We start from the raw sequence: 24,633 nt of genomic DNA on the forward strand, positions 1-24,633 counted from the left end.
GGAGATTTGTCATCGAGTAATTTACGACTGAAAGCCAGGCGCTGTAGCAAGAACTGAATTCGAGAATCTGAGCGTTATTGAATGGCCCGAAAGAGAGTCGTTAGCGAGAATTTCTCGCCTGTGCAGACGTAACAACTGTAATACTCGGTCGGTGAGTAGTGTAAATGGACTTGCGTTGTAGTTGACTCGATGACGCACGGTCTAACAGGGAATGGGCATTCGTAACTGTCGACGAAAGTGGGCATTAGCGAAGCAGTGACTCGCCATTTGTACGCAGAGAGCGGATATTAATTTGACAATGCCAGCGGGTGGGTAATGGTTAGCGTGTTTGCTGAGAGTATTTACGAAACTCTGTAACCGTCTCGCGCGCGCATATCTGTGTGCGTGCGTGTTTGTGTTTAATGATCCGTACTGTGTTTTTCTACGGTTGTTGCTACATTAGAAAACTCTTGATATTGTGCAGTTCCAACACTTCGTTGACGTAAAGGGCCAGAAACTATATTTTATTATTTATTTAGTTTTCTGTTACAGTTGCATACGTATTCCTTAATGGCGACTAGTTCGGAATGAGTCTGTTCATTTTAGAACCATTGTGTTAGTCTTTATCTTGTAATTGTAAAACAGTATATAAAAAATTGCTACCGACCAAAATCTGCGACAAGTTCTTCATTTCATATTGCACGTTCACAGCAAGTAGAAGTCGATGCAAGTGTATATCCGCTTTACACGGTCCCCCGGCAGTCTGTCGAATAATGCGACATGCTTTCAAATTTTGACCCTCGTTAGGCGAATATAGTGTGTACGATAAGAGGAGAGAACGAAATTTCGCAATTCTCATCATAAAATTCATATAAGTTTCTACATTTGAAGAGGATTCGTTGTTTTTTGTTCCCTGGATAGATACAAGCGCTCCAGTGCAGGACGTGTACGTTTGTAATAGAGGGAAAAGCAACAAAGTGAGAAAAATATGGTTCAAGCAGAAAAGCATCTCCGAACTGAAGCGTTGATAAACGTGTGGTTTTTCACGTATTAGAATCGACGCTTGGCCATTCTTTATTTTGGATTGTTGCACCTTTATTACCACTATTATCTACAAGCACGCGGTGTTTGACAGGCCTAGCTGAATTCATACTGCACGATAGAATTGCTGATGGGTAGGCGAGACAGAGAGTTGTTTCGCGCACCTATTGTTACCTCCCCACGTGCTGCCAAACTATATTCTACCAAGCAAGGTTTTGCAGTGGTTAAAGCCTCCGACTCATATTCAAGGGGGCCGAGATGACTCTGTATAACGTGACTCAGGTAGAATATGGAACAATTAAATCTAGGCTTTTAGTCGGTATTTTGCAACACTGCTTCCGGATATACTCTCGTCCTTGACGCTACCGTTTCTGTTTCATTTATTCTTTTTCGAAATTTTATCTCACCTCCTAGTTGCTGGGAGCTTCAAGACGGTTTTGAACCCCATCCATTGTGGAAGTTATTATGAGTAGTGTTCATGTGGATGATCTTGCAACATTCCTCGACCTCGATTTTAGAAGTGTAGTGTGTCACACGTGCATCCACTACCGGAATGTTTTTCGGTGAACCCAAATCACTCCTCGGTACTGCTACACTTTTAAAATAGTCCTAAGAAGCAAGATACGTGCCTGTAACAATGTAAATACAGTCAGAAAGATTCTAAGAGACTACCACTAGATTTGAACACGTACTCTGCTAACAGTGAACGCACGACCTTCAATTGGTTTCTTGCAACTTCCGCGGAAGTCTTCTTCACCAAGAAAAAGCGGACAACATTTAAAAACTACGCTGGCCAGGAGCCACACCAAAATCAAGATACTTAAAATTCCCACGGAAACCACTGCAGTTCGTAAGCGTTAGTCAAACCTCGCCAGATACGTGTCCAGGTAGCGACACTTCCGCCATGTTGTACGAGGTCTGCACCAACCAAATACTTGCGCGCGTCCTAAGCTGCACTCATATCTAAAAAATCCAAAATGAAGTTTCGGAATTCCACGACTACATACGTGAACGAATTTGCGAATTTTTGTATGCTTTCCGCGCTGAAAGGATAAATTTATCGATCATTGTGGGTCACCATCTACCGGCATCAGATTAAAGCAATACTATCAAACCAACCTCCACCCCAGAGGGCATATGACTCACCTGCTTCACCAAAGACGACTGTCGGGTGAATCTCAGATGTCGCGTGCCCCAAGCAGCGGCGGAAATGATTTAAAGACGGTCGTACCGCAAGTGCACTCAAATATGAACTTTGTCCCGTTAAGAGTGGTTCTCTGGTAAATACTGCTTCGTGGCAGGAATTATCTGTTTTATTTCCCATTTGCTGCTGTCGGGGGAATACCAGTTGTTACCGGAAAGCCTCATAAGGGGACCATCAAACCTATTAATCATGGATTTTGATCAACCTTAGGCATACCGTACAGGGACCTGCCCTGAGTACGTGCGTAGAGGCCTTTCATGCGACGCCCCCTACTTCCCGAGGAAATTGGTGTTGAAGTTTCATGCGTACGCCCTATGTCTGTAGTGGTAGTTAAGTTTCGATCTAGCGAGCATGGTGCAGCGGTTACGGTTTCTGGCTACCACGCTGTCAGTACGGCTACAAATCTTGCCCGAGTACTTTTGTTTCTCAATTTTATCACGTCGAGGAGAGATTCATAACAATACATTAATTAATTCTGCATCAATTTAGTGCACCTGCTTTCACATGAATGAGAAATACACGTGTTTCGCATCGAAGCTGATGAAAGAAAGCACAAGATTTTTGAATTTAAAGGAACTATGTTTTCCGGCGTCGCTTCTGAATAATCCGTGTGCCGGCAAGGCAGTAGCTTTCATTAAATATGCATGTTGCTCTGCGAATATATGTTTCAGCTGCTTCTACGACAAATACCATATGACTTCTGTTCTAGCACAGCAAGCGAAAGCGAGTAAGCCAATTCTGGACAGGACCCTCTACAATAGTGGTTCCCAACCTGGGGTAATGACCCCTGAGAGGTAAAATAAAATTTTATAAGGGGTAAAAAAAAGGAGGGTTAGTAGTGTTCGGGTCTAGAAACTGAACATCTTAAAAAAATCATTAATATTATCATCAGTATTTCGTAAGATTGTAATACTGATTACTTAAGTTACCAATAATTAATTTTTTTATTTCAAATAGTCGCATTAACGCGTGAGACAATGTGGTGGAGGTTCTTCACATACAGCACCTATTGCACACATACTTTTTATCATCCATTTGTGATAGTAAAATTGATACATATATGCTTAAATATCTCATGAAAATACCTTCTCCGAGTTGTATATAGTTCCCACAATGGACCAGAAACTGCTGCATTATTCATTTCGCTACAATAAACGATGTAATTCAGATCGCAACACAGCAGTAATTATATAATGGCTGCTACATTGCTATGCGGCAATGGTCAGGAACCTAGCGGTATACAAGCAGTTGGCATAGTATACACCGTTTGACTTGGTTGATTTTAAAATGGGGTTGCAGGGTCTAAATCAACCAAGTGTGACTAAGGAGGGGAGTGGTGCACAGTAAGCATGTTTTGTAATAAGTATCTAAAATCGATGTGGATAATTAGGTTTCTTTTCCGAGGAGGAGTTTTAGCTAAAACTCGCGGCACACGGAGAGTTACTTCATCTTTCTATAAATATGAATGAAATGTTGTTAGAATTAAGCGCTACCAATTGTCCCATTGAATCATTATTTGGGGGTTTAATAAGACCCCTATGAAAACTAAATATCATTTATCTTCCACCATGTAAAGAAGATACGTTCAAAGAAAATTATTTTTCTTTCTAAGGTTCAGTTAGGCGCTAATGTTGTTGATGGTGGGGGAGGAAAGGGGATGGATACGGGTACTAGCCAATGTCTGATTGCAGTCACGGGTAATAGTCCGAAAAGGGTTGGGAGCACCACTCTACAACATACCTAAGACTCATCAAAATCCATTATCAAGAGGTCTGATGGTCCTCTTGTCAGACTGGTAAGCTAGCCTAGAAGATTCCGAGCACGACACTGAGCATTGTTACCTAGCGAGGTAGCGCAACGGTTAGCACACTGGACTGGCATTCTGAAGGATGGCGGTTCAAACCAGCGTCCTGCCATCCAGTTTAGGTTTTTCGTGATTTCTCTAAATCGCTCAAGGCAAATGCCAGGATGGTTCCTTTGAAAAGGCACGGCCAATTCCCTTCTCCGTCCTTCCATAATGCAAGCTGGTGCTCCGTCTCTAATGACCTCGTTGTCGACGGCACTTTAAACACTAATCTCCCCTCCTCCTCCGCCTCCAGCATTGTGAATCTACTCTCAACAGCCTACACTGTGAGCGCAGAGAGACTACATCAGCAGATGCCAGCTACAGTCAAGGCAAGCGTGCCTAGCCAAATGGTTCAAATGTCTCTAAGCACTATGGGACTTTATATCTGGGGTCATCAGTCCCCTAGACTTATAACTTCTTAAACCTAACTAACCTGAGGACATCGCACACATCCATGCCCGAGGCAGGATTCGAACCTGCGACCGTAGCAGCAGCGCGGTTCCATACTGAAGCGCCTAGAACCGCTCGGCCACACGGCCGGCGTGCCTAGCCCAAGGGGCCTGGAAACTGCGCCCTTGCCTCAGAGACAAATCTCGTCCAAAAGCGCCGACTTCGGTGTAGGACTTAAATGAACGTAAAATCTCTGCCCCAATTAAAATACAAATATTACAATCACTCCTACGACTTTTCGTAGCCACAGGCTGCGAAATGGTTACATCTCGACTAAAGGCAAATCTAAAGTTTGAACATCGATACATCGCTAAAGACGATTATTTGCTTCTGAAGAGAACAGAGAAATCGAGACATCCCATACATTAGAAATAACGTCGAATGCCACACGATAAGTAAATGGAACGAGTACCAAATGTGTCCGGAGATCGGTTTAGCTGGTATAGCTATGAATATGACTGTGCGCATTCGTGAGTCATATTATTTCGTCGAGCGGTACTGCAGTATTTGCATACCCCGAAAGGAAATATCTGCTTTACGTTAACAGTGACGTTTTATCGTCTCTCTCTTTGTTTCTCTTGTTTCGCAGAATTCGTTTTGCATTTGCCAATCTGTTTGAACGACACGAATGGCTCCGCGTGTTTCCATTGCAGGAAATTAATATGGTGTATTGCTTTTACTCGTAGCGCGCTGCCCAGCCCTCCCGTTTCCTATCACTTCACATTGCCGCTCCACGCTATTGGTTATCGTCACATCAAATAAAAACCGAGGAGAAAGTACTCTGCGCTTTCGGAGCGCGAGTACATATTATTTCCATTCTCATATCGGTGCGGGTATTGTGTAGAACAAGTGACAATGCTAAATGTACAGAATCATTCATGTATCGCGAGATTTTTTGGATACCGAGCGGCAACTAACGGGATTGGCACAGCCGAGTGAATATGGCGCAGCATATTTCAATATTTGGCTTACTCTTCTGGGCGGACAGGAATTCTTATTACGGTTAATGCCGACCGGTTGTTCTCCTTCGCTGATCGAAGCGCGCACGAATATTGGCAGTGGTGTGGTCACGGATGGGGTAGCAGGCGAGGAATCACGGTGGATTCCGCTGTGGCCCCGCAGCGAGCCGTGGCTGGCCTCGCAACTGACCCGTAATACGTAAAAGCTTGTTTCACTGGACGGAAGCCCCGCCGAGAGGAATACTTTATGAAAGGAAACTTTGAAGTTACCTCAGATGCTTTTTGTGTTGGAAGACTTTGGTCGGGATTATCGCGTATTCCTTCTTCAGAGAGAGGAAAAAACACGGGTTACTACTATGTCGAATATTCCACTTTGTAATTGTTCTTATTACACGAACTACTTAATTTGCTTCCCCCGTCCCCCGAAGAAAGCAGGACTGTGCTGCATCGCGGAATGTACTTCGCTTGTTGTGCCGTATGTATCAAACACTCTGCTTCGGTTTGATCGAATCTTTAACTGTGTGTGACGTGTGTGGGACTGTAACTCGCCACTGTGCAACCAATTTCATGTTTCTCTGTTTTTAGCACACAACGAAGTTTGTACAATTCTTACTGCTATACTAATTCGAAACGATTGTTTCTCTTCTAAATCTCGAGCCTTACTTCCTTATAGCTCCCTCCATTTCTTCTTTATATTCTATGTTCACACGAGTTCTCAAATACGGTTTCCGCAAACTAATTTCCCGGTACTGCTTCTGATTGGGCATATGAACACGTCAGTATCGATTGAGGAAGTATGGGATTAACTGCTGCCTTTTAGGTCCCATAATTGATTATCTCTCTATGTTAACTCATTGCCCTGTTGGAATCGTGACAGAGTTGTCAGATTGCTACTTGCATTTTAAAATATTCGTTATATGACCGAAGTGATTGTGTGTGGACTGAAGGAAACGTGTTACTACTGGAGTGACCAGGAAGTTATTTGTTGTTGTTGTTGTTGTTGTGGTCTTCAATCCTGAGACTGGTTTGATGCAGCTCTCCATGCTACCCTATCCTGTGCAAGCGTCTTCATCTCCCAGTACTTACTACAACCTACATCCTTCTGAATCTGCTTAGTGTATTCATCTCTTGGTCTCCCCCTACGATTTTTACCCTCCACGCTGCCCTCCAATACTAAATTTGTGATCCCTTGATGCCTCAGAACGTGTCCTATCAACCGGTCCCTTCTTCTAGTCAAGTTTGCCACAAACTCCTCTTCTCCCCAATTCTATTCAATACCTCCTCATTAGTTATATGTTCTACCCATCTAATCCTCACATTCTTCTGTAACACCACATTTCGAAAGCTTCTATTCTCTTCTTGTCCAAACTATTTATCGTCAATGTTTCACTTCCATACATGGCTACACTCCATACAAGTACGTTAAGAAATGACTTCCTGACACTTAAATCTGTACTCGATGTTAACTATTTCTCTTCTTCAGAAACGCTTTCCTTGCCATTGCCAGTCTACATTTTATATCTCCTCTACATCGGCCATCATCAGTTATTTTGCTCCCCAAATAGCAAAACTCCTTTGCTGCTTTAAGTGTCTCATTTCCTAATCTAATTCCCTCAGCATCACCCGACTTAATTCGACTACATTCCATTATCCTCGTTTTGCTTTTGTTGATGTTCATCTTATATCCTCCTTTCAAGACACTGTCCATTCCGTTCAACTGCTCTTCCAAGTCCTTTGCTGTCTCTGACAGAATTACAATGTCATCAGCGAACCTCAACGTTTTTATTTCTTCTCCATGGATTTTAATACCTACTCCGAATTTTTTTTTTGTTTCCTTTACTGCTTGGTCAATATACAGATAGAATAACATTGGGGAGAGGCTACAACCCTGTCCCACACCCTTCCCAACCACTGCTTCCTTTCATGCCCCTCGACTTTATTTCTGTACAAATTGTAAATAGCCTTTCGCTCCCTGTATTTTATCCCTGCGTACAGCGTCTGCAAAGTATCTTGTTCCGAGAGCGGCGGATGATAAGTGAGACATGGCGAATAAAATCAGTAGTATAGGCATGGCTGTGAAGAACGACGTTAACGAACTATTTGCCTTGTTACAAACGAGATGTCTTATAGGAACTTCAAGAATATGCACTACAATTGTCCGTTTACTTTCTGCTATTTTTCTCATCACTTAGTAAGACTTCGACTGACAGAACAACCTTTCATCAAGTTGACTAGATCATTTTACTGGCGTCTTTGGAACGCTAGAGGAGTAATTCATATTATGCTCCCCTCTTTCCTGTAGAATTAAACCAACTTTGTTTTACAGTCGACTCACTTTCTCATTGTGGTGTAATTTCAGGACGATTAACTATTCAGAGTTGTCTATTTGTCTATGCAAAATACCTAGAAGAATTTGCAATTACTGTAATGTATCAGTTCTAGAGGAGACTACCTAATTCATCGATGTTTGGAGCTGACAATCATGTGCTCCATTTCTTGTCGGGGCACTCACCTGGTCCACACTATTCTTTTTGGTCGAAGTTGTGTAGTTGCCTCGAGTGTCATCGGGCACCTTTACCGTCCTCGTCAAAATGGTTCAAATGGCTCTGAGCACTATGGGACTTAACATCAGTGGTCATCAGTCCCCTAGAACTTAGAATTACTTAAACCTAACTAACGTAAGGACATCACACACATCCATGCCCGAGGCAGGATTCGAACCTGCGACCGTAGCAGCCGCGCGGTTCCGGACTGCGCGCCTAGAACCGCTAGACCACCGCGGCCGGCACCGTCCTCGTGTTGACATCTTCGGAGATGAAGAAGAGCTGTATTTGTTGGATATATTGTGAAGTGAAAGCCAGTTGACCCCATCATTCATTTACGTCACACTTTTTCTTGTACCAACGCCAGTACTTACTGCCTCTTTCATATCACAAAACACACATGCGCACGATCGGGCGCCCCCACCCCCCTCCCCCCACACACGCAGGTCCAGAGAGAGAGAGAGAGAGAGAGAGAGAGAAACAACATTCTGTATATTCCAGAAGGAAGGGATTGAGAAAAAAGTTGTATACTATTCTAGCAGTCGCTTTAAAAGTGGGCGGGAAATAAGTTTTCTCTCGTTGCACGGAAAATAAAGGAGGGCTCACACAAACCGGCAATATATGCCTTTTTTTTAGCATTATCAAAGAAGTGACTTTATGCCCCTCTTTTTAGAATTATCAAAGAAATGACTTTAACTCCTGTTTGTGATAGTTTCCAGCTACGGAGGCATTACTCACAGTTCAGTAACTTTGCTACAGAAGTTCGGTTACCTTTCGTCTGCCTTAAGTTCCTAACTCTTTCCCTGAATTGGTCCCATTCGGCCGAAACTTGGCCTTCTGCCCATAGAAATAGTAATAAAGGTATCTAATGAAATTAGAGGCGTGACGGTGGCCGTCGTCTTGCTTTACTGCGTCTTTCACGCTTTGCGCTCCCGCCTCCGTCACCCGACCCCACGTTGATGGTTACAGTCGTTTCCCCGCCAAGCGCGTTTCCGGCCAACGCGCGGGAGCAACTCTCCGTGAACAGCTGGGGCCAGAAACACCCTGGCCGCCGACTGTGCTTTTCTGTTTCCTACATTACTTTGCCGACCTACAGTTTATGCTGTATACACTGCGGGTACAGCTGTATCGCTACAGGCACACGCCGTTTCTATCACAAAAATCTGTTTTTATTTTTTTTATAGTCTTTACTCTGTTGCTTATTTTGATGTTGTCAGTTTCTTCCTAACCTCTGTTAATCTCTTCAACACTGCACACCTGTCACTCAGTAACCTATGGAGCATATCACAGTCCTGTCCTTTGCCAGTTTAGTTTTCTCTGTGTCGCTCACTAACCCAGGGTGTCTTAAGATATATTTCAGCGGTAGTGATTTTCAATGTGTTTCTTTAAACTGAGTACCCAAACTTTTAAGTCATATAAATCATTTACAGTGACGAGCCAGTAGGTAAATTAGAGTATTCAGATCGCTGATATGTTCAACAACATGATAAAGTCCGGTTTCAGCTTAAAATAAATTATCTCAGCATAAAAAAAAACATCGTTAGGTACAAAATACCCGGTTTTGCCCCACCTGTGGTGTAAAATGGGATACCCATTGAAATGAATAGAAAAAAACTTGAAAATAATAAAAAAAGATTCAGCTGCAAAAAATATATGAAAACATATAGAAGTCCTTAACAATACTAACCAAACGATGCCCTATCAGATTTTGAAGACCAAAACTGATTTTTAACACAGAACTTCTAATTTTCAAAATGGTGCTCTAATGTAGACAAAGTTTGCAATAATTGGTCCTAATTTAAAAAAAACCATTCGTTATTAAAACCAGGAACGCAGACGAAGTAGCTGTCGTCTTCTTCTGCATTCGGACATTATTCGTGAGCTCAGCGACGACATAATAGACGCTGGATCCATCCCTCCTTCTATAACGAGTATGAATATAGCCTATTGCAAAATATGCGTGCTTCGTCTAGGTCTTCTTCGCCTGATGAGGTCGAAGAAACTTTTATTTTAATTTTTTTTAGCCTGTCTAATCTTTCCAACTGTCATTTTTTGCTTCTTTACCTTCTTTAAAGCTTGGCCCGTGTGGCTCTTCCCCACAAAACGTTTTGTGTAGAGTTTCTTTTCTTCCTTCTCTTTCCTGGCTTTTTCTTCATTTTCAGAATCATTTTTGTGTGGAGAGGAGGTCAATATTGCTGTTTCGCCCTTCTTCCTGTTGGTGGTAGGCTTTCCACACTCTTCAAAATCAACGTTTGGAGAAGATATGGAAAACTTTGGTGACACGGATTGACGATGGACTACCAGAAGCTCCAGTAACTACAACCAGTCCAATCTATTTCATTTCCGAAGTCTCAGGAGCAGCCGCCAAATAATGTTGTGTTTCCGGAAATTTTTCGGTTGTAGAAGATTGGGAAACTTTGTCTTGGAGCACATTGGTTTTAGGGGCGTTGTCTTGAGATGTCTAAGCGTCTGATACTTCCCCTTGGGATGATTTGCCTCGTGGTTCTCTTTTTTTTTCTCCTTAAAGCGCGATTGGAATGGTTTTGTCCTACATTGATACCCGATTTTGGTCCATAGTGCAAAGCTGAAGAAAACGTGACGTTGGAAAGTTCGCATTCACATTATGTGCTTCATACTAACACCGAAATACACCGAAAAACATGCTTAATGGAAAAGTTACTTAGCTATTTCTTACCAGGTAATGACTCTATTCAAAAAGCGCCAACATCGGAGAAAATTTAAGCAAAAATTTAAGAAGTTGTAGAGGGAAAAGGAACATGCGCGCGCTAATAACGGTTACCTATGACTCCCCGGAACAGCGGCTGCCAGTAGTTCCGAGAGTTACCAGACCAATGGCAGCACTAGTCACTGAGATCTGTGAGTACCCATTGAGATCCACATATCCCGTTTTACCCTACTGTCCACAACATTGCTCCAAGTGCGCATTGTTTTGAACTGCCAGATTTCTTTTGTCGGAGATCTTTCTTTCCCTGCACAGATGCTTTTTGTCGTTTCTTTGCATCGACTATGTTGTGTAACTTTTCCTTCTTCAGTTGCGGAATTTATTCAGTTAGAGCCTGTGAAATGAGAAGGCGCTGAGAAATTACCGTGTTTCTTATCTGTGAAATACTTTTTCACTGAAATGACGTACATATTTATCATCGCCTGACCAGCAGTTTTTAGGAGTGAAACGTAAGATACGCGAGTGTGGTTCACAACTGAAGCGAAAGCACTTCGTGTATACAATTTGATCGTTATGTGGGGAATCGGACGTGGGGGCACAAAATGGGCAACAGCGGTTTTGAGGATGGATAAGTAAAACAGTGTCGCGTACCACGCAGCTGTTGTGTCTTGACAGCCGTAAGTAGATTTCTTTCTGTTTATTACGAGTGTTCTTAAAATGGTCGATTTTATGGCACATGATTCGTCCCTTGTCGTCTAGATAGAATTTTTCTGCCTATTGCCCTCTCAAGGGGGATATCGAGAAGGAGATAGGAAAGGCCGAGAGGGAGTATTACGAGACCGATAAACGAGATAATCAGACGTCAGCTGCAGAACGAGGCTGGTATCATCAAAAAGGATTTTGCAGCGTCTATAATCCTCCAATATATCGCCCAATAGACGTCAAAGTGCAGATTCAGCGCGGTAGAATGTCGCAAAATTCGATAACAGCGGCGGAAGGAAGAGTCCCTCGTTATACGTTTCCTTAACGATGAACTTTGTGAGTGAAGAGTAAACTTGAAGCAGTGGCACAATTGAGAATGTTTCTAGAATACGAAAACAGTCATTTCTAGATTTGACGTAGCTGCTGTATATGAACGTTCTTGGTCCTAGGCCAGCAGCCGATTTGTCTTGATCGTGTGTCATGAAGAACAGAGGAAAAGAGAATATCTAGTTGAACAGCTATAAAATTTTTAGGCCTGTAACAATGATAAATAAGAATCAAGATTCTGTAAGGTGGATGAACATAGGAAGACATGAAATGTAGACGTCCACTGAGAAAAATTGCTTTCTGTAGTTTAAAAACGCTGTAACCCGGAAAACAATAGAAAATAAAAACTAAAACTGCGTTGGTAGTTGAGGAAATGGTTCGTTATCTGTCTGTTTTGCTTATAGATATGATTCCCTAACACGTCATAAAAGGGATTAATGAATATGTGATATAGGCGATTCTGTGCATAAGGGTACTGTTTGATAGGAGAAAGCAATGTGGTAACAGACTTACGCAAGACATGACTTTCGAAGTGTTGGAATACACAATTAAGTTTACCGGGTATCGAACAGCTAAACGTGATGATCGAGCGAAAAAAAAAAACAGGAAAATTGACACCCAGTTTCCAGAACTAATTACTTGCGAGGGGACCAGTAAAGACTTTATTTTCTTTTTTAGTTGAATTGGCATCTTCATTGCACTGCCTATATTCTTCGAAGCGTCCTCACTTGTGGCAATACCTGTTTTTTTTTATATATATTATTCCACAGCACATTCTCGCTAGTTATTCGTGCAACGCACGAAGAGCAGACCGACAGTATCAACTGTACGAGCGGAGCACACATGATTCTCTCTGCCGCGGTGGTATAGACTACTTAAGTTTGGATCGATCGGGAAGTGGGACTGCAATAGCCGCACGTGGCTTAGCAAAGAATGCAGCCGCGGGCTCAGAGGTATGAATACTATCGAACCTTTGTTTAACTAGTCATTGTTGCAAAATGCTGACGCGAGTTATATACAGCCGAATGGAAAAAGATAGTAGAAGCTGATCTCGTCGAAGATCAATTTGATTTCCTGAGAAATGTGGGAACACGCGAGGCAATATATTCCTACGAATTATTTGAGAAGATAGGTTGAAGAAAGGCAAAACTGCGTTTATAAAAATGGTTCAAATGGCTCTGAGCACTATGGGACTTAACATCTATGGTCATCAGTCCCCTAGAACGCAGAACTACTTAAACCTAACTAACCTAAGGACATCACACAACACCCAGTCATCACGAGGCAGAGAAAATCCCTGACCCCGCCGGGAATCGAACCCGGGAACCCGGGCGTGGCTACGTTTGTAGTATTTGTAGATTTAGATATTGCTTTTAACAGTGTTGACTGCATTGAACTCTCTTGATATTTTGAAAATAGCAAAGATAAAACACAAGTAGTGGAAAGCTATTTACTACTCATACAGAAAGCAGGCTGCAGTTCCGAGAGTCGAAGGACTGAAAGGGAAGTTTTTGTATGTCCATCCTTTTGACTGGAGGTCTTGGGGATCACGGGCGTTCACTAGGGTAAGAAAATTAAAAGCCTACAGAGGGCGGTATGATCTTATTTATTGTGTAGCATCAGTTTCGGCGCTTCAATGCGCCATCTTCATGCCTTAGCTGATGCTGAAGGGGTTATCACGATCCATATATACTCCTGAGGTGGCAGTTGATGGTTGGAGTGCTGACATGATAGTTACAGATAGTATGCGCAAATCACTTATGTTAGGCACTGATGCAGCGTGTATGTGGATCGTGATAATCCTTTCAGCATCGACTAAGGCCTGAAGATGGCGCACTGAAGCGCCGAAACTGGTAGCTACACAATAATTAAGATATAAGGACGCCTGTGGGTGTTTCATTTTCTTACAATGAAAGGCAAGCTGTTGTTAAGAAGGAAATGAGAAAGGATTATAGTCTATCCCCTATGTTATGGAGTCTGTACATTGAGCAAGCGGTAAAGGAAACCAAGGAGAAATTTGATAAGGTAATTAAAATACATAGGGAAAAGCGTTTCGGAAAAAGAGAATTTTTTAAATATAAATTCAAGTGTTATCAAGTGTTTTGTGAAGGTATTTATCTGGAGTGTAGCCTTGTATAGAAGTGAAACGTCAATGATAAGAAGTTCAGACAAGAAGATAATAGAAGCTCTCCAAATGTGGTGGTTCAGAAGAATGCTGACGTGTAGATCTGTAGATCTGATTGCGAAGGTCGAGGTAATGAAATGAATTGGGTAAGAAAGAAGTTTAGGGCACAGCTTGTCTATAAGAAGGGATTAGTTAATAGATCGCGTAATGGTGCGTCAAATGGAAGGAAGCGTTGGGGTGGGGGATAAAAACTGAAGAGGGAGACGTAGGGACGAGTACAATAAGCAGCTTCAACTGAGTGTTGTTCGCAGTAGTTATTGATAGATGAAGAGACTGCCAGAGCATCGATTAGCGTGCAGAGTTGCATGACACCAATCTTCGGACAGGAGACCACGACATTACAAGGGCAACAGACGACGAATCGGACAATAGAAGTACGTGCTCAAGTCGCTTCCGGGGCCGCTCCAGCCGCATTGTGTGGTTCTTCCAAATCACAACACAGTAAGACTAGGTTAGAGCAGAGGCGGCGTTGTGACGCACCTGCAGACGAACTCTGTCTCGGAGAGGCAGAGGCCGAGGCAGTGGTGGCGCGAGGAGGCGGTCTCGGTGCGCCGGGCGTGACCCACGAGGCGGTGGCCCAGCACGCGGTCGGCGCACCACGCGCGCTCGCACGGCCGCTCCTCCAGGCACAGCTTCTGCGCGTAGATGGTGAACACCGGGAACTGCGACCGCGTCAGCGCACCTGCCACACAACACAGCGCCGACCCCTCAGTCAGTCCACTTCCGTCCTCTGGCAAGCTCCCGTCTGACATGAAGTAAACCTGAATATCTAGCCATCATTTTCATTTGCAGCTCCATGTATTGGCCGGGTTTGCAGTTAAAATTGTTGGATGTGAGGTCCGCCAGTTATGCAAAACACCGTTTTTCTCAGTACCCAAACATGTGTCGGCACCACTGTGCCGTCATCAGTGGGTTTTCGTTTTTATTTATTCTGCAATGCGAACATTTTTGTTAAATGATTACAAAATTATGTGCAGTTTTAGTTCAAACAACAGATCGTTTCTTTTTGTAAATACCTTTACATTTGGTGTGCATGAATTTTCTGGATCACTTGTGTGTTAATTACTACAGGTAGCTTGTCATCTGCAACCAAACGATGTTGACGATTTTTTTTGTGGGAGTAAACCTATCTTCTAGGATGGCAAAACGAATATAGGTGCGAAAACATGGCGAAAAACTGAATCACAGTTTTTACATCCTATAAGATAGGTTAACTCCCAGCGGAAAAAAAAGTCATCAACATCGTTTGGTTGCAAATGACAACCTACCTGTAGTAATTAACACACAAGTGATCCAGAAAATTCATGCACACCAAATGTAAAGGTATTTACAAAAAGAAACGATCTGTTGTTTGAACTAAAAATGCACATGATTTTAAAATCATTTAACAAAAATGTTCGCATCGCAGAATAAATAAAAACCCACTGATGATGGCACAGTGGTGCCGAAACATGTTTGGGTACTGAGAAAAACGGTGTTCTTCATAACTGGCAGACCTCACACCCAACAATCTGAATATCTAGATTCAATAACTGAAAACTATTATTCGCTACTTGGTAAGTCTCGCGTAAAAATTCGTAATAACATGTAGTGAGCCACTGTAAACAGAACTCTGTATTCACAGCTGTAGGTTTATATTTTCTTTGAAAAACACCAAAGTAATCAAATAAAAATTAAATTACTAATGGGAGATGAACAGCATCTGCCTATGGAGATTTTTTTTTTTTTTTTTTACGGAAATTACGCTGGGCTTCACGTTTCGTCTCCTAATTGTGGAAACATCATCTGGACCTTAAGCCGTCGGCACATGGCACAGATTATTTAACGTCGACGTGGCACTGTACGAGTCTTGTGACGTCACTTCCTGATATCCACGTTGAGGAACTGTTTCGTCACATAAAGCACAAAATAAGTTCTGTGATATTTCGGTGACGCGTTACTTAAAGTATAACCGACGGGAAGTAGGAACGCCCCTTGCGTCCCAAACAGAAAGCCTGAGGCCTGCATATAGCAAGACACCATATTATACAGGATGCGTCAAAAAGAATCATCCGATTTAAAAAAAATCAAAGCTGTTATGATATTTGAGATATGACCGTGAACAACGTACTGTTGGAAAGAGCAAACTCTCGAGTTTTACGTGGTTGTACAACATGAGAGGGACTCTCCGAAATTTAATGTGGTTTGTGCAGCTTCACGGGAAAAGGTGTATGGTCCATTTTCCTTTGCCGAGAACACTGTTACAGGAAGCGCATATTTCGATACGCTGGAAACTTTCTTTTCCCACAGTTGGAGACTTCATTTTCCAACAGGATGGGGCACCGCCACATTGGCATCTGGGAGTGCGGAAATTTTTAAATCAAAGGATTACTGAACGATGGATCGGTCGCACTGGACCAAATGATTCAGCCTTACATTACTGGCCTCCAAGATCACCGAACTTGACTGTATGTGATTATTTCTAGTGGGGGTTTAAAGAAGGCTCTTTTTATGTGCCTCCGTTACCAGAAACAATCAATAAACTGAGACATCGCATAAAAGCTGCTATGGAAGCTGTAACTCAAGACATGCTCGTTGCAGAGTGGGAACAATTTGAATACCGCATTGATATATGCCGTACATCTCAAGTGGGGCGTATTGAACACCTATGAAAAGGTATGAAAAAAAGCTTTCTGAGTTTCCCGTTCATCGAAAAACAGGATTCACTGTATATGTTTATTAGTTTCCTAGAAATACAGACGTGCCAAAACAAATTATTGTTTTTGATACACCCTGTATTTGTCGTGTTCAGTAGAAGCCCGTATATTGTGGATTTTATGTTATACCTTAAACCCAATGAATATATGCTGTGCGGGCCGTGATGTCCGAGCGGTTCTAGGCGCTACAGTCTGGAAACGCGCGACCGCTGCGGTCGCAGGTTCGAATCCTGCCTCGGGCATGGATGTGTGTGATGTCTTTAGGTTAGTTAGGTTTAAGTAGTTCTAAGTTCTAGGGGACTGATGACCTCAGAAGTTAAGTCCCATAGTGCTCAGAGCCATTTTCTTTACTGAACCAATATATGCTGTTTCTAAGCAGCAGCACATTTAATGTCTCGAGAACGAATCGTTATTGTTACTATTTGTGGAAATAACACGATGGGAAACGTCATATTAGTGGTTAAATAATTTTCGTATTTAATTGTTATCGCGTCCCAACTCGCGTGTTATGAGGGTGGGCCGATTTAAGGCAATGGCATATTGAAGATTCATGTAAAACTTGTCGTTCTTGTTAAGATTATTTGTTATAACTAAATGTACATTAATAACTTTTCGGCGATTAAAGCCTGTAGAAGGATATAACACAAAATTAAAAGCCGTTAACGAAGTAGCTATCGTGGTGATGAAGAGAGGCACCACGCTGTGGAACAGGTTCGAGTCCTGCTGTATCTAAACTTTTTTTTCACCTTCGCGTTTGCTAAACGCATTTTGTGGGACTTTCGTACGAAATTTGTAGAAATAATTTCTGTAATATTTGACGTTATGTAAATATAAGTACTTTCTCTTCCGGAAGTGAGTTTCCTCGGTTCGGTGAACATTTATTAGCTGATGTCCGTACTGGCTGGACTTGTATCTTTCCTTTTTGTCTTTTTACATGTTCACGGATACTGAAGCTTTTGTTTGTGTATACTACAGACAGAACAGCATGACTAGCATAAGGACGATGGAAGAAATTTTCTTTTTAATAGAGCTAACGGATGAATTTTACGCGTGTCCAATTTCGTGAATAAACTTTATTGTTTGCGTGCCAAGTAAGGCCGAAAACTGGCGCTGGAGATCGGTGGGAGTGCAAAATCATGTTAGCCAGCGCGTCCCGTGTGCCGACGGCGCTGTCTCTCGTGACGGTGGCTCTCTCGTCTGCTGCATCGTCCCGTGTGCCGACGGCTTTAGTGCTAATTAACGAAAACTTTTTACCTACTACAAGGTTCTGTTTTGTATGTTTCTTCAGTCAGTTTGTAGTTTATGCTTGGAGAGAGTACATCGTGAATACAGGTAGTCTGCATAAACCAGTTATGATGATGCATCGTGAATGCTGATGGTGTTAACCCCTTCAGCATCAAATGGCTCTGAGCACTATGGAACTTAACTTCTGAGGTCATCAGTCCCCTAGAACTTAGAACCATTTAAACCTAACTAACCTAAGGACATCACACACATCCATGCCCGAGGCAGGATTCGAACATGCGACCGAAGCGGTCGCGCGGTTCCAGACTGTAGCGCCTAGAACCGCTCGGCCACTCCGGCCGGCCCTTCAGTATCAGCTAAGGTCCCAAGATTGTGCACTGAAGCACCGAAACTGGTAGCCATACAATAAATGACATCATAAGGACGGCTGTAGGTGTTTCATTTTCATACGTAAGTCCTCCAGATCTCCAATCACAGGGATGGACATACAAAAACGAAAGTTTCGGGCCTGGCGTTGAGCGCTGTGATATAGGAAACCAGCTTGAAGTGTCAACTTTCAAGAAATTTTAATCGGACCATACCTTGCTGTAGGGCCTAGACAGTATTATTATTATTATTATTATTATTATTATTATTGACAGTGGTCAGACACCAAGCATCGACAGCCTGAAGCTTCCAATTCCTGCCAGCTCAGAGGTCCAGCAATCAAATGGTGTACAAACAAGTATAGGTATAGCGCAGACATTTTAACATAAGGGATTTTGAACAGGGGGGGGGGGCGGGGGGGCAGTGTATGCGTGAAGTTTAAATGTGTGTGCATTCCTAAGGGACCAAACTGCTGAGGTCATCGGTTCCTAAGCGTACACACTACCTAAACTACCTTATACTAAGTACAACACTCACACCCATGACCAGGGAGGACTCGAACCTCCGGCGGAGGGGGCCGCACAAAGCGGCGGCCTCTGGGTGAAGTAAGTCTCGCTAGTAGGGAGAGGAGCGATGCGGAAGAAGCATTTTTCGTAGCAAGTGTCTTGCCTCACTGTGGACCGTTAGCTCTTCTTTCTGAGGAGGAGTCGTGGTTAGCATTCGCCATGCACTAAGAATTTCTTCGTCATTCATTAAAAATGAATGTCAGTAGTAAATAGCACCAAATGTCTCATTGGATTCAATTGTTAGTGATTTAATAAAATGCCTCAAAAAACTGATGATGATGTACCTTTCGTCATTGTAAAAATAAAAGCGTTGAAAGAAAATACTGTTTCATTATAAAGTTTAATTAGCCGCTATCGTTGATGATGGTAGGGATGTGAGGGGGGTATTAGCTAATATCTGATTGCACTCAGGGTTAATGGTCTGAGAAAGGTTGGGAGCCACTGGCCTATAGAGAAGAATAAATTCTCTGAGAATTTCTTATTCTATTTCTGTAGCGTTTCGCAAAATAATTAGCTGCACATTCTGAGAGCCCCTTTAGGTTCCCACCGGTGTGTTGTAAGGGGAGGCAATTAAAGTTGGACTTTGCTTTGTAAGTGCATTGACTTGAGCACACCAGAGCCTCTGCGGGAGTTTTCCTGTTCCCTTTGTGGCGTTGTTGTTGCGCCAGCGTTTTGGTCATGTTGCTCTTGCGCGGCTGACGTGTATTGACGTATACGTGTAACACGACTCCACGTCGGCTTCTGGGCTCGCTCTGAGCCGATGGCGCATCTCAGCTTACTGGAAACCCGCCACGGCAACCTGTTTTGGTAACTGTTGGTTATTTTCTGGAAAGTTGACGTGCCTTTGATATAACAGCACTGCCCATCGATAGGCTAATTTCCGCAGTTGATTGCTCAGGTGCATTTCGCCTCTTGCTGTGTTTTCCCGTTTTTCACACCCTACCATGATTTTGAGTATTATCGTATTTTACTTTCTTACCCAGCGAATGAAGGATTTGCTATAATACAGCCGAAGTCGCTTCGAAAACTTTGGAGAAAAAATGCAAGCCCCTGCTTCTCCGAAACTTTAGGCGACATGTCCGTTTGTACTAAGCAAAGCACTTTCAGGTTTATGTGAAAGTAACTTCGTGTATTACTTGAAAATCTCCTCCTGTCGGTACCTCGGGGATACACATCCGTGACGTCGCACGGAGAGACATTCCCCGTCCCCGCTCTTCTTTGGAGCTTTTCTGTCTCTTCTTTTAATTCTACGTTGGAAGGGTCTCAGATTAACGAGGATACTCGAGCATCGGTCGAGCAAGAGGTTTGTAAGATACTTTTTTCGTGGGTAAACTACATTTAGATAGGATTGTTACAATCAGTCTCAGCTTGGTATCTGGTTTTCCTGCAACTAGTCCCAATGTAGGTCGCTCCACGCGAATACTCGTAAATATTTAACGGCTGCAATTATTTCCAATGATTTATCGTCGATAATATAATCGAAAAGTAGCGGGCCTTCCTCGCTCTTTACTCGCAGTACGCTAAATTTATGTTGAGGGTAAACTGTCAGTCACTGTGCGAAGTGTCGACGCCTTAGAGGCCTGTCTTTATTTCAGCACAGATTTCTGGCGTTGCAAGTTTTCTATACGAAATTAATTATACGCGAACAATCTCACTGAGCTTCCGACGATTGCAACAGCTCATTTACCGTGAACTGTAGTGACCCTGTGACACTCCTTGAAGTACTCATGAAGTTCAGACGTGTTGTTTCTAACAGTCTCCGAGTACTGTTACAAAGATTGTCCGATATTGCGTAAACTCCTCATATATTTGAAGTTTTTGAGCTGCACACAGCATAGTGAGAGAGTGGAAAATATTATGAAGAAAGAAAAAGGAAACATCAACGGAAATAAGAAAGCCTAATTATCTGTCTGCTTGGTGGCCCGGTGGTAACAGTGATCGACTTCGGATCCAAGGGTCTCAGTTTCAACTCACGATCATTCCTAGGACTTTTGTCTGTCACTTATCACTTCTTTCACCTATGGTAATTAATAAAATCTTCTCGGCCACAGGTACACGGCAGTCATTGACCATTTGTCAATGGCCGAAGAGAGATCAGTCGAAAGCTCGTGGGATTTTAACCTCCTGACGCAGCTAAAAGCCCGAGAAGATTTTATTAATTCATATCCCCGCGAGACCACGCATTCATACCTACGGTAATGTTCGTAAATGTAAAACATGCCGAGTTGCACCATGGTTCGCAATCCGATTTAAACTATAGGTCCTTTTTATAACTGAATTGGCAAGGCAGGTCGGAGGAAGGCAGCTCCGTACCACCTGCAATAGGAATATACCTAGTAAAAAGACTGTAGTGTTCAAAGGAATCTTCTGTTTGATGAGAGCTTTTCTTTTATGTTTTTAAATTGTTTGTTCTATGTCGATCATAGGTGTCCGTATTCGACAAAAAGAAAAGTTGTCCAAAGAAAACATTTGTGTTGGTGGCGTAGCTGTTGACTGCACCCCGCTGGTATTGTGTAACTTTCTTTGTTTTTTCTAACGTTTATTCCGTCTAGTACAGCGCTTTTTTCGGATTTAGCAGATTTTATTTTATTATTTAACTTTGTTACCGAATGCCTTTCCTGACGGCATAATCTTCAAGGTAATCTAAGAGAGGGAAGTCATGTGCACCACCTGTCTGTGAATCGTGTAAACTTTGTTCTATGTGTGATGGAATTTTAACTTTTTTTATATCGTATTCTCTGAGGTGGAATTTGGGGACCGGTCCAGAATTTGCCTAAACGAGCTTGAGAAACCACCTCAAAACCGCTCTTAGACTGGCCACTGTATCAGCCGATAATCGTCAAACCGCCGCTCGGATTAGATACGGTTCTGACTCGACACCCTGTCTCCCAAGTTAGCGCGCTGCGCATTACGCCATACGAGCAAGTACTCTGCTGCAGAGTGAACATGTAAACATCCCCCGTGCTGTAGCTAAGCCACGTCTCCGCAATTTCCTTTCTTCCAGGAGTGCGAGTGCTGTAAGTTTCACAGGAAAGCTTCTGTGAAGTTTGGAAGGTAGGAGATAAGCTACTGGGGAGGGTAAAGCTGTGAGGACGGGTCGCGGGTCGTGCTTAGGTAGCGCAGGTGACTCAGCACTTGTCCACGAAAGGCAAAGATCCCGAGTCTAAATCTCGGTCCGGCACGCAATTTTAATCCGTCAGAAACTTTCAGGTTCTCTGATGTTCTGTAACAGTGCAATGAAAAAGTCACGTCCTTAGTATAAATCGTGCTTCTCTCGTAGTATTGCACTTTCTCTCAGTACATCTAAATCTACATCTACATGATTACTCTGCAATTCACATTTAAGTGCTTGGCAGAGGGTTCATCGAACCACAATCATACTATCTCTCTACCTTTCTGTTCGAGCTCTGATTTCTCTTATTTTATTTTGATGATCATTCCTACCTATGTAGGTTGGGCTCAACAAAATATTTTCTCATTCGGAAGAGAAAGTTGGTGACTGAAATTTCGTAAATAGATCTCGCCGCGACGAAAAACGTCTTTGCTTTAATGACTTCCATCTCAACTCGCGTATCATATCTGCCACACTCTCTCCCCTATTACGTGATAATACAAAACGAGCTGCCTTTTTTTGCACCCTTTCGATGTCCTCCGTCAATCCCACCTGGTAAGGATCCCACACCGCGCAGCAATATTCTAACAGAGGACGAACGAGTGTAGTGTAAGCTGTCTCTTTAGTGGACTTGTTGCATCTTCTAACAAGGGAACCTCCCCATCACACCCCCCTCAGATTTAGTTATAAGTTTGCACAATGGATAGGCCTTGAAAAACTGAACACAGATCAATCGAGAAAACAGGAAGAAGTTGTGTGGAACTATGAAAAAAATAAGTAAAATATGCAAACTGAGTAGTTCATGTCTAAGATATGCAACATCAAGGATAGTGTGAGCTCAGGAGCGCCGTGGTCTCGTGGTTAGCGTGAGCAGCTGTGGAATGAGAGGTCCTTGGTTCAAGTCTTCTCTCGAGTGAAAATTTTACTTTCTTTATTTTCGCAAAGTTATGATCTGTCCGTTCGTTCATTGACGTCTCTGTTCACTGTAATAAGTTTAGAGTCTATGTTTTCCGAACGCAACGCAAAACCGTGCGATTAGTAGACGAAAGGACGTGCCTCTCCAATGGGAACCGAAAGCATTTGATCGCCAGGTCATAGGTCAACCGATTCCTCCACAGGAAAACACGTCTGATATATTGTATACGACACATGACAGGAATGTGTTGTCGACCCACCTAACTTGTAAACTTGGCGAATGGGTAAAAAGATTCTTCTACCTTGCCCGACTTAGGTTTTCTTGTGGATGTGATAATCACTCCCAAAAAAGTGATGAAATCACAAGAGTTTGTCTCATAAACTGCAACAAATGAATGCAACAGTTTCACAGTCGCACAGTTTTCCCTGTGCTCTGTCAAAACATATGTTTCCAATGTTTTCAAATTTTTCCGTGTGTACACCATGAAATCCTGCATATGTCTAAGCAAATCTGAAGATGTCCTGGAACTTTGGAGAGCGAAGTTGATTGTGTGTGTGTGCCTGAACTTTGATAATTGTCTGAAAATAAAAAATTAAAATTTTCGCTCGAGGGAAGACTTGAACCAAGGACCCTTCGTTCCACAGCTGCTCACGCTAACCACAGGACCACAGCGCTACCCAGCTGCTACTGTCCTTAATGTTGCCCATCTTGAGCATGGACTACTCAGTTTGTATATTTTGCTTATTTTTTTCATAGTTCCACACAACTACTTCCTGTTTTCTCGATTGATCTGTGTTCAGTTTCTCAAGGCCTATCCACTGTGCCAACTTATAACTAAATCTGAGGGGGATGCGATGGGGAGGTTCCCTTGTAAGTGTCCTGCCAATGAAACGCAACCCTTGGCTCGCCTTCCCCACAATATTATCTATGTGGTCTTTCCAACTGAAGTTGTTCGTAATTTTAACACCCAGGTACTTAGTTGAATTGACAGCCTTGAGAATAGTACTATTTATCGAGTAAAGTACTCCTTCCTTCTTTTTCGCGATGGAATGCCTGCTTTCTTTAACCGTCTCCACTTTGAGCAACACCACAGTAATTTTGGGTGGAGAATTGCTGGAAAAAGCATCATAAAGGAAAAACTGTCACCCAAATATACGTGCAGAGAATGAAACAGTAAAGGCGTGTAGGCAACGGGCGGCCGAAGCAGTGTTGAGCAGGAACGCTTAATTTTTGCTACGGTAGCGCAGGTGTATAGTGGGCTGCCTACGACGCCTCAGGTAAAGCGCACATCTCGCTAAGGTGTCAGGGCGCCTTCCGCAGTGAAGGCACCAGCCAGCTCGGCAGCGTGCACGGCGACGCGACCCAGTCGGTGCGTTTCCAGCAAAGCCCGGCATCCGGCGAGGTCGCCGCCGCTCTTGCGTCGCAGCTGCGGCACACTGGCGCGTCTGTCACATTGATTACCGCGCTGGAACGCTGAGCATCTCGTCGCCTCGCTATTAATTAACTAATTAATCAGTCAACTAATTAATTCGTGACAGGATGTCAGGCGTAATTCATTCACGACGCTGCCGCGAGCGCCGCCCCCGGAAAGGTGGTTAGCCGCACGCAGGCCGACTGCAGCGCCGACGCGAGAGTGCGTATGTTGGCTGGCAAGGAGAGCGATAGACGGTTGATAGAACGCGGAACTAGTAGAGGGCTGAATGCAGGTGTAGGTCTAGCGCAGTCGCGTTCGTGCTGCCTACCGTGAAAAAGTGACGGATGTTCACTGTAGATACCGAGTGTATCTCATACTGCGTGTACAACTTTACTGTGT

At 43.2% G+C, this 24,633-nt stretch overlaps 1 protein-coding gene across 1 annotated transcript in view; it reads right to left on the reverse strand.

Annotated features, from left to right (window-relative positions):
* Positions 1-24,633, reverse strand: part of LOC126417099 (uncharacterized) — a 221,440-nt gene that overhangs the window by 74,979 nt on the left and 121,828 nt on the right. The window contains exon 4 of the mRNA XM_050084993.1: positions 14,400-14,601. Within this exon, the coding sequence (XP_049940950.1) occupies positions 14,400-14,601 (202 nt within the window). The remainder of the gene's footprint in view (positions 1-14,399; positions 14,602-24,633) is intronic.

This window comes from Schistocerca serialis, chromosome 8, assembly GCF_023864345.2.
Source record: "Schistocerca serialis cubense isolate TAMUIC-IGC-003099 chromosome 8, iqSchSeri2.2, whole genome shotgun sequence".
Lineage (NCBI taxonomy): Eukaryota > Metazoa > Arthropoda > Insecta > Orthoptera > Acrididae > Schistocerca > Schistocerca serialis.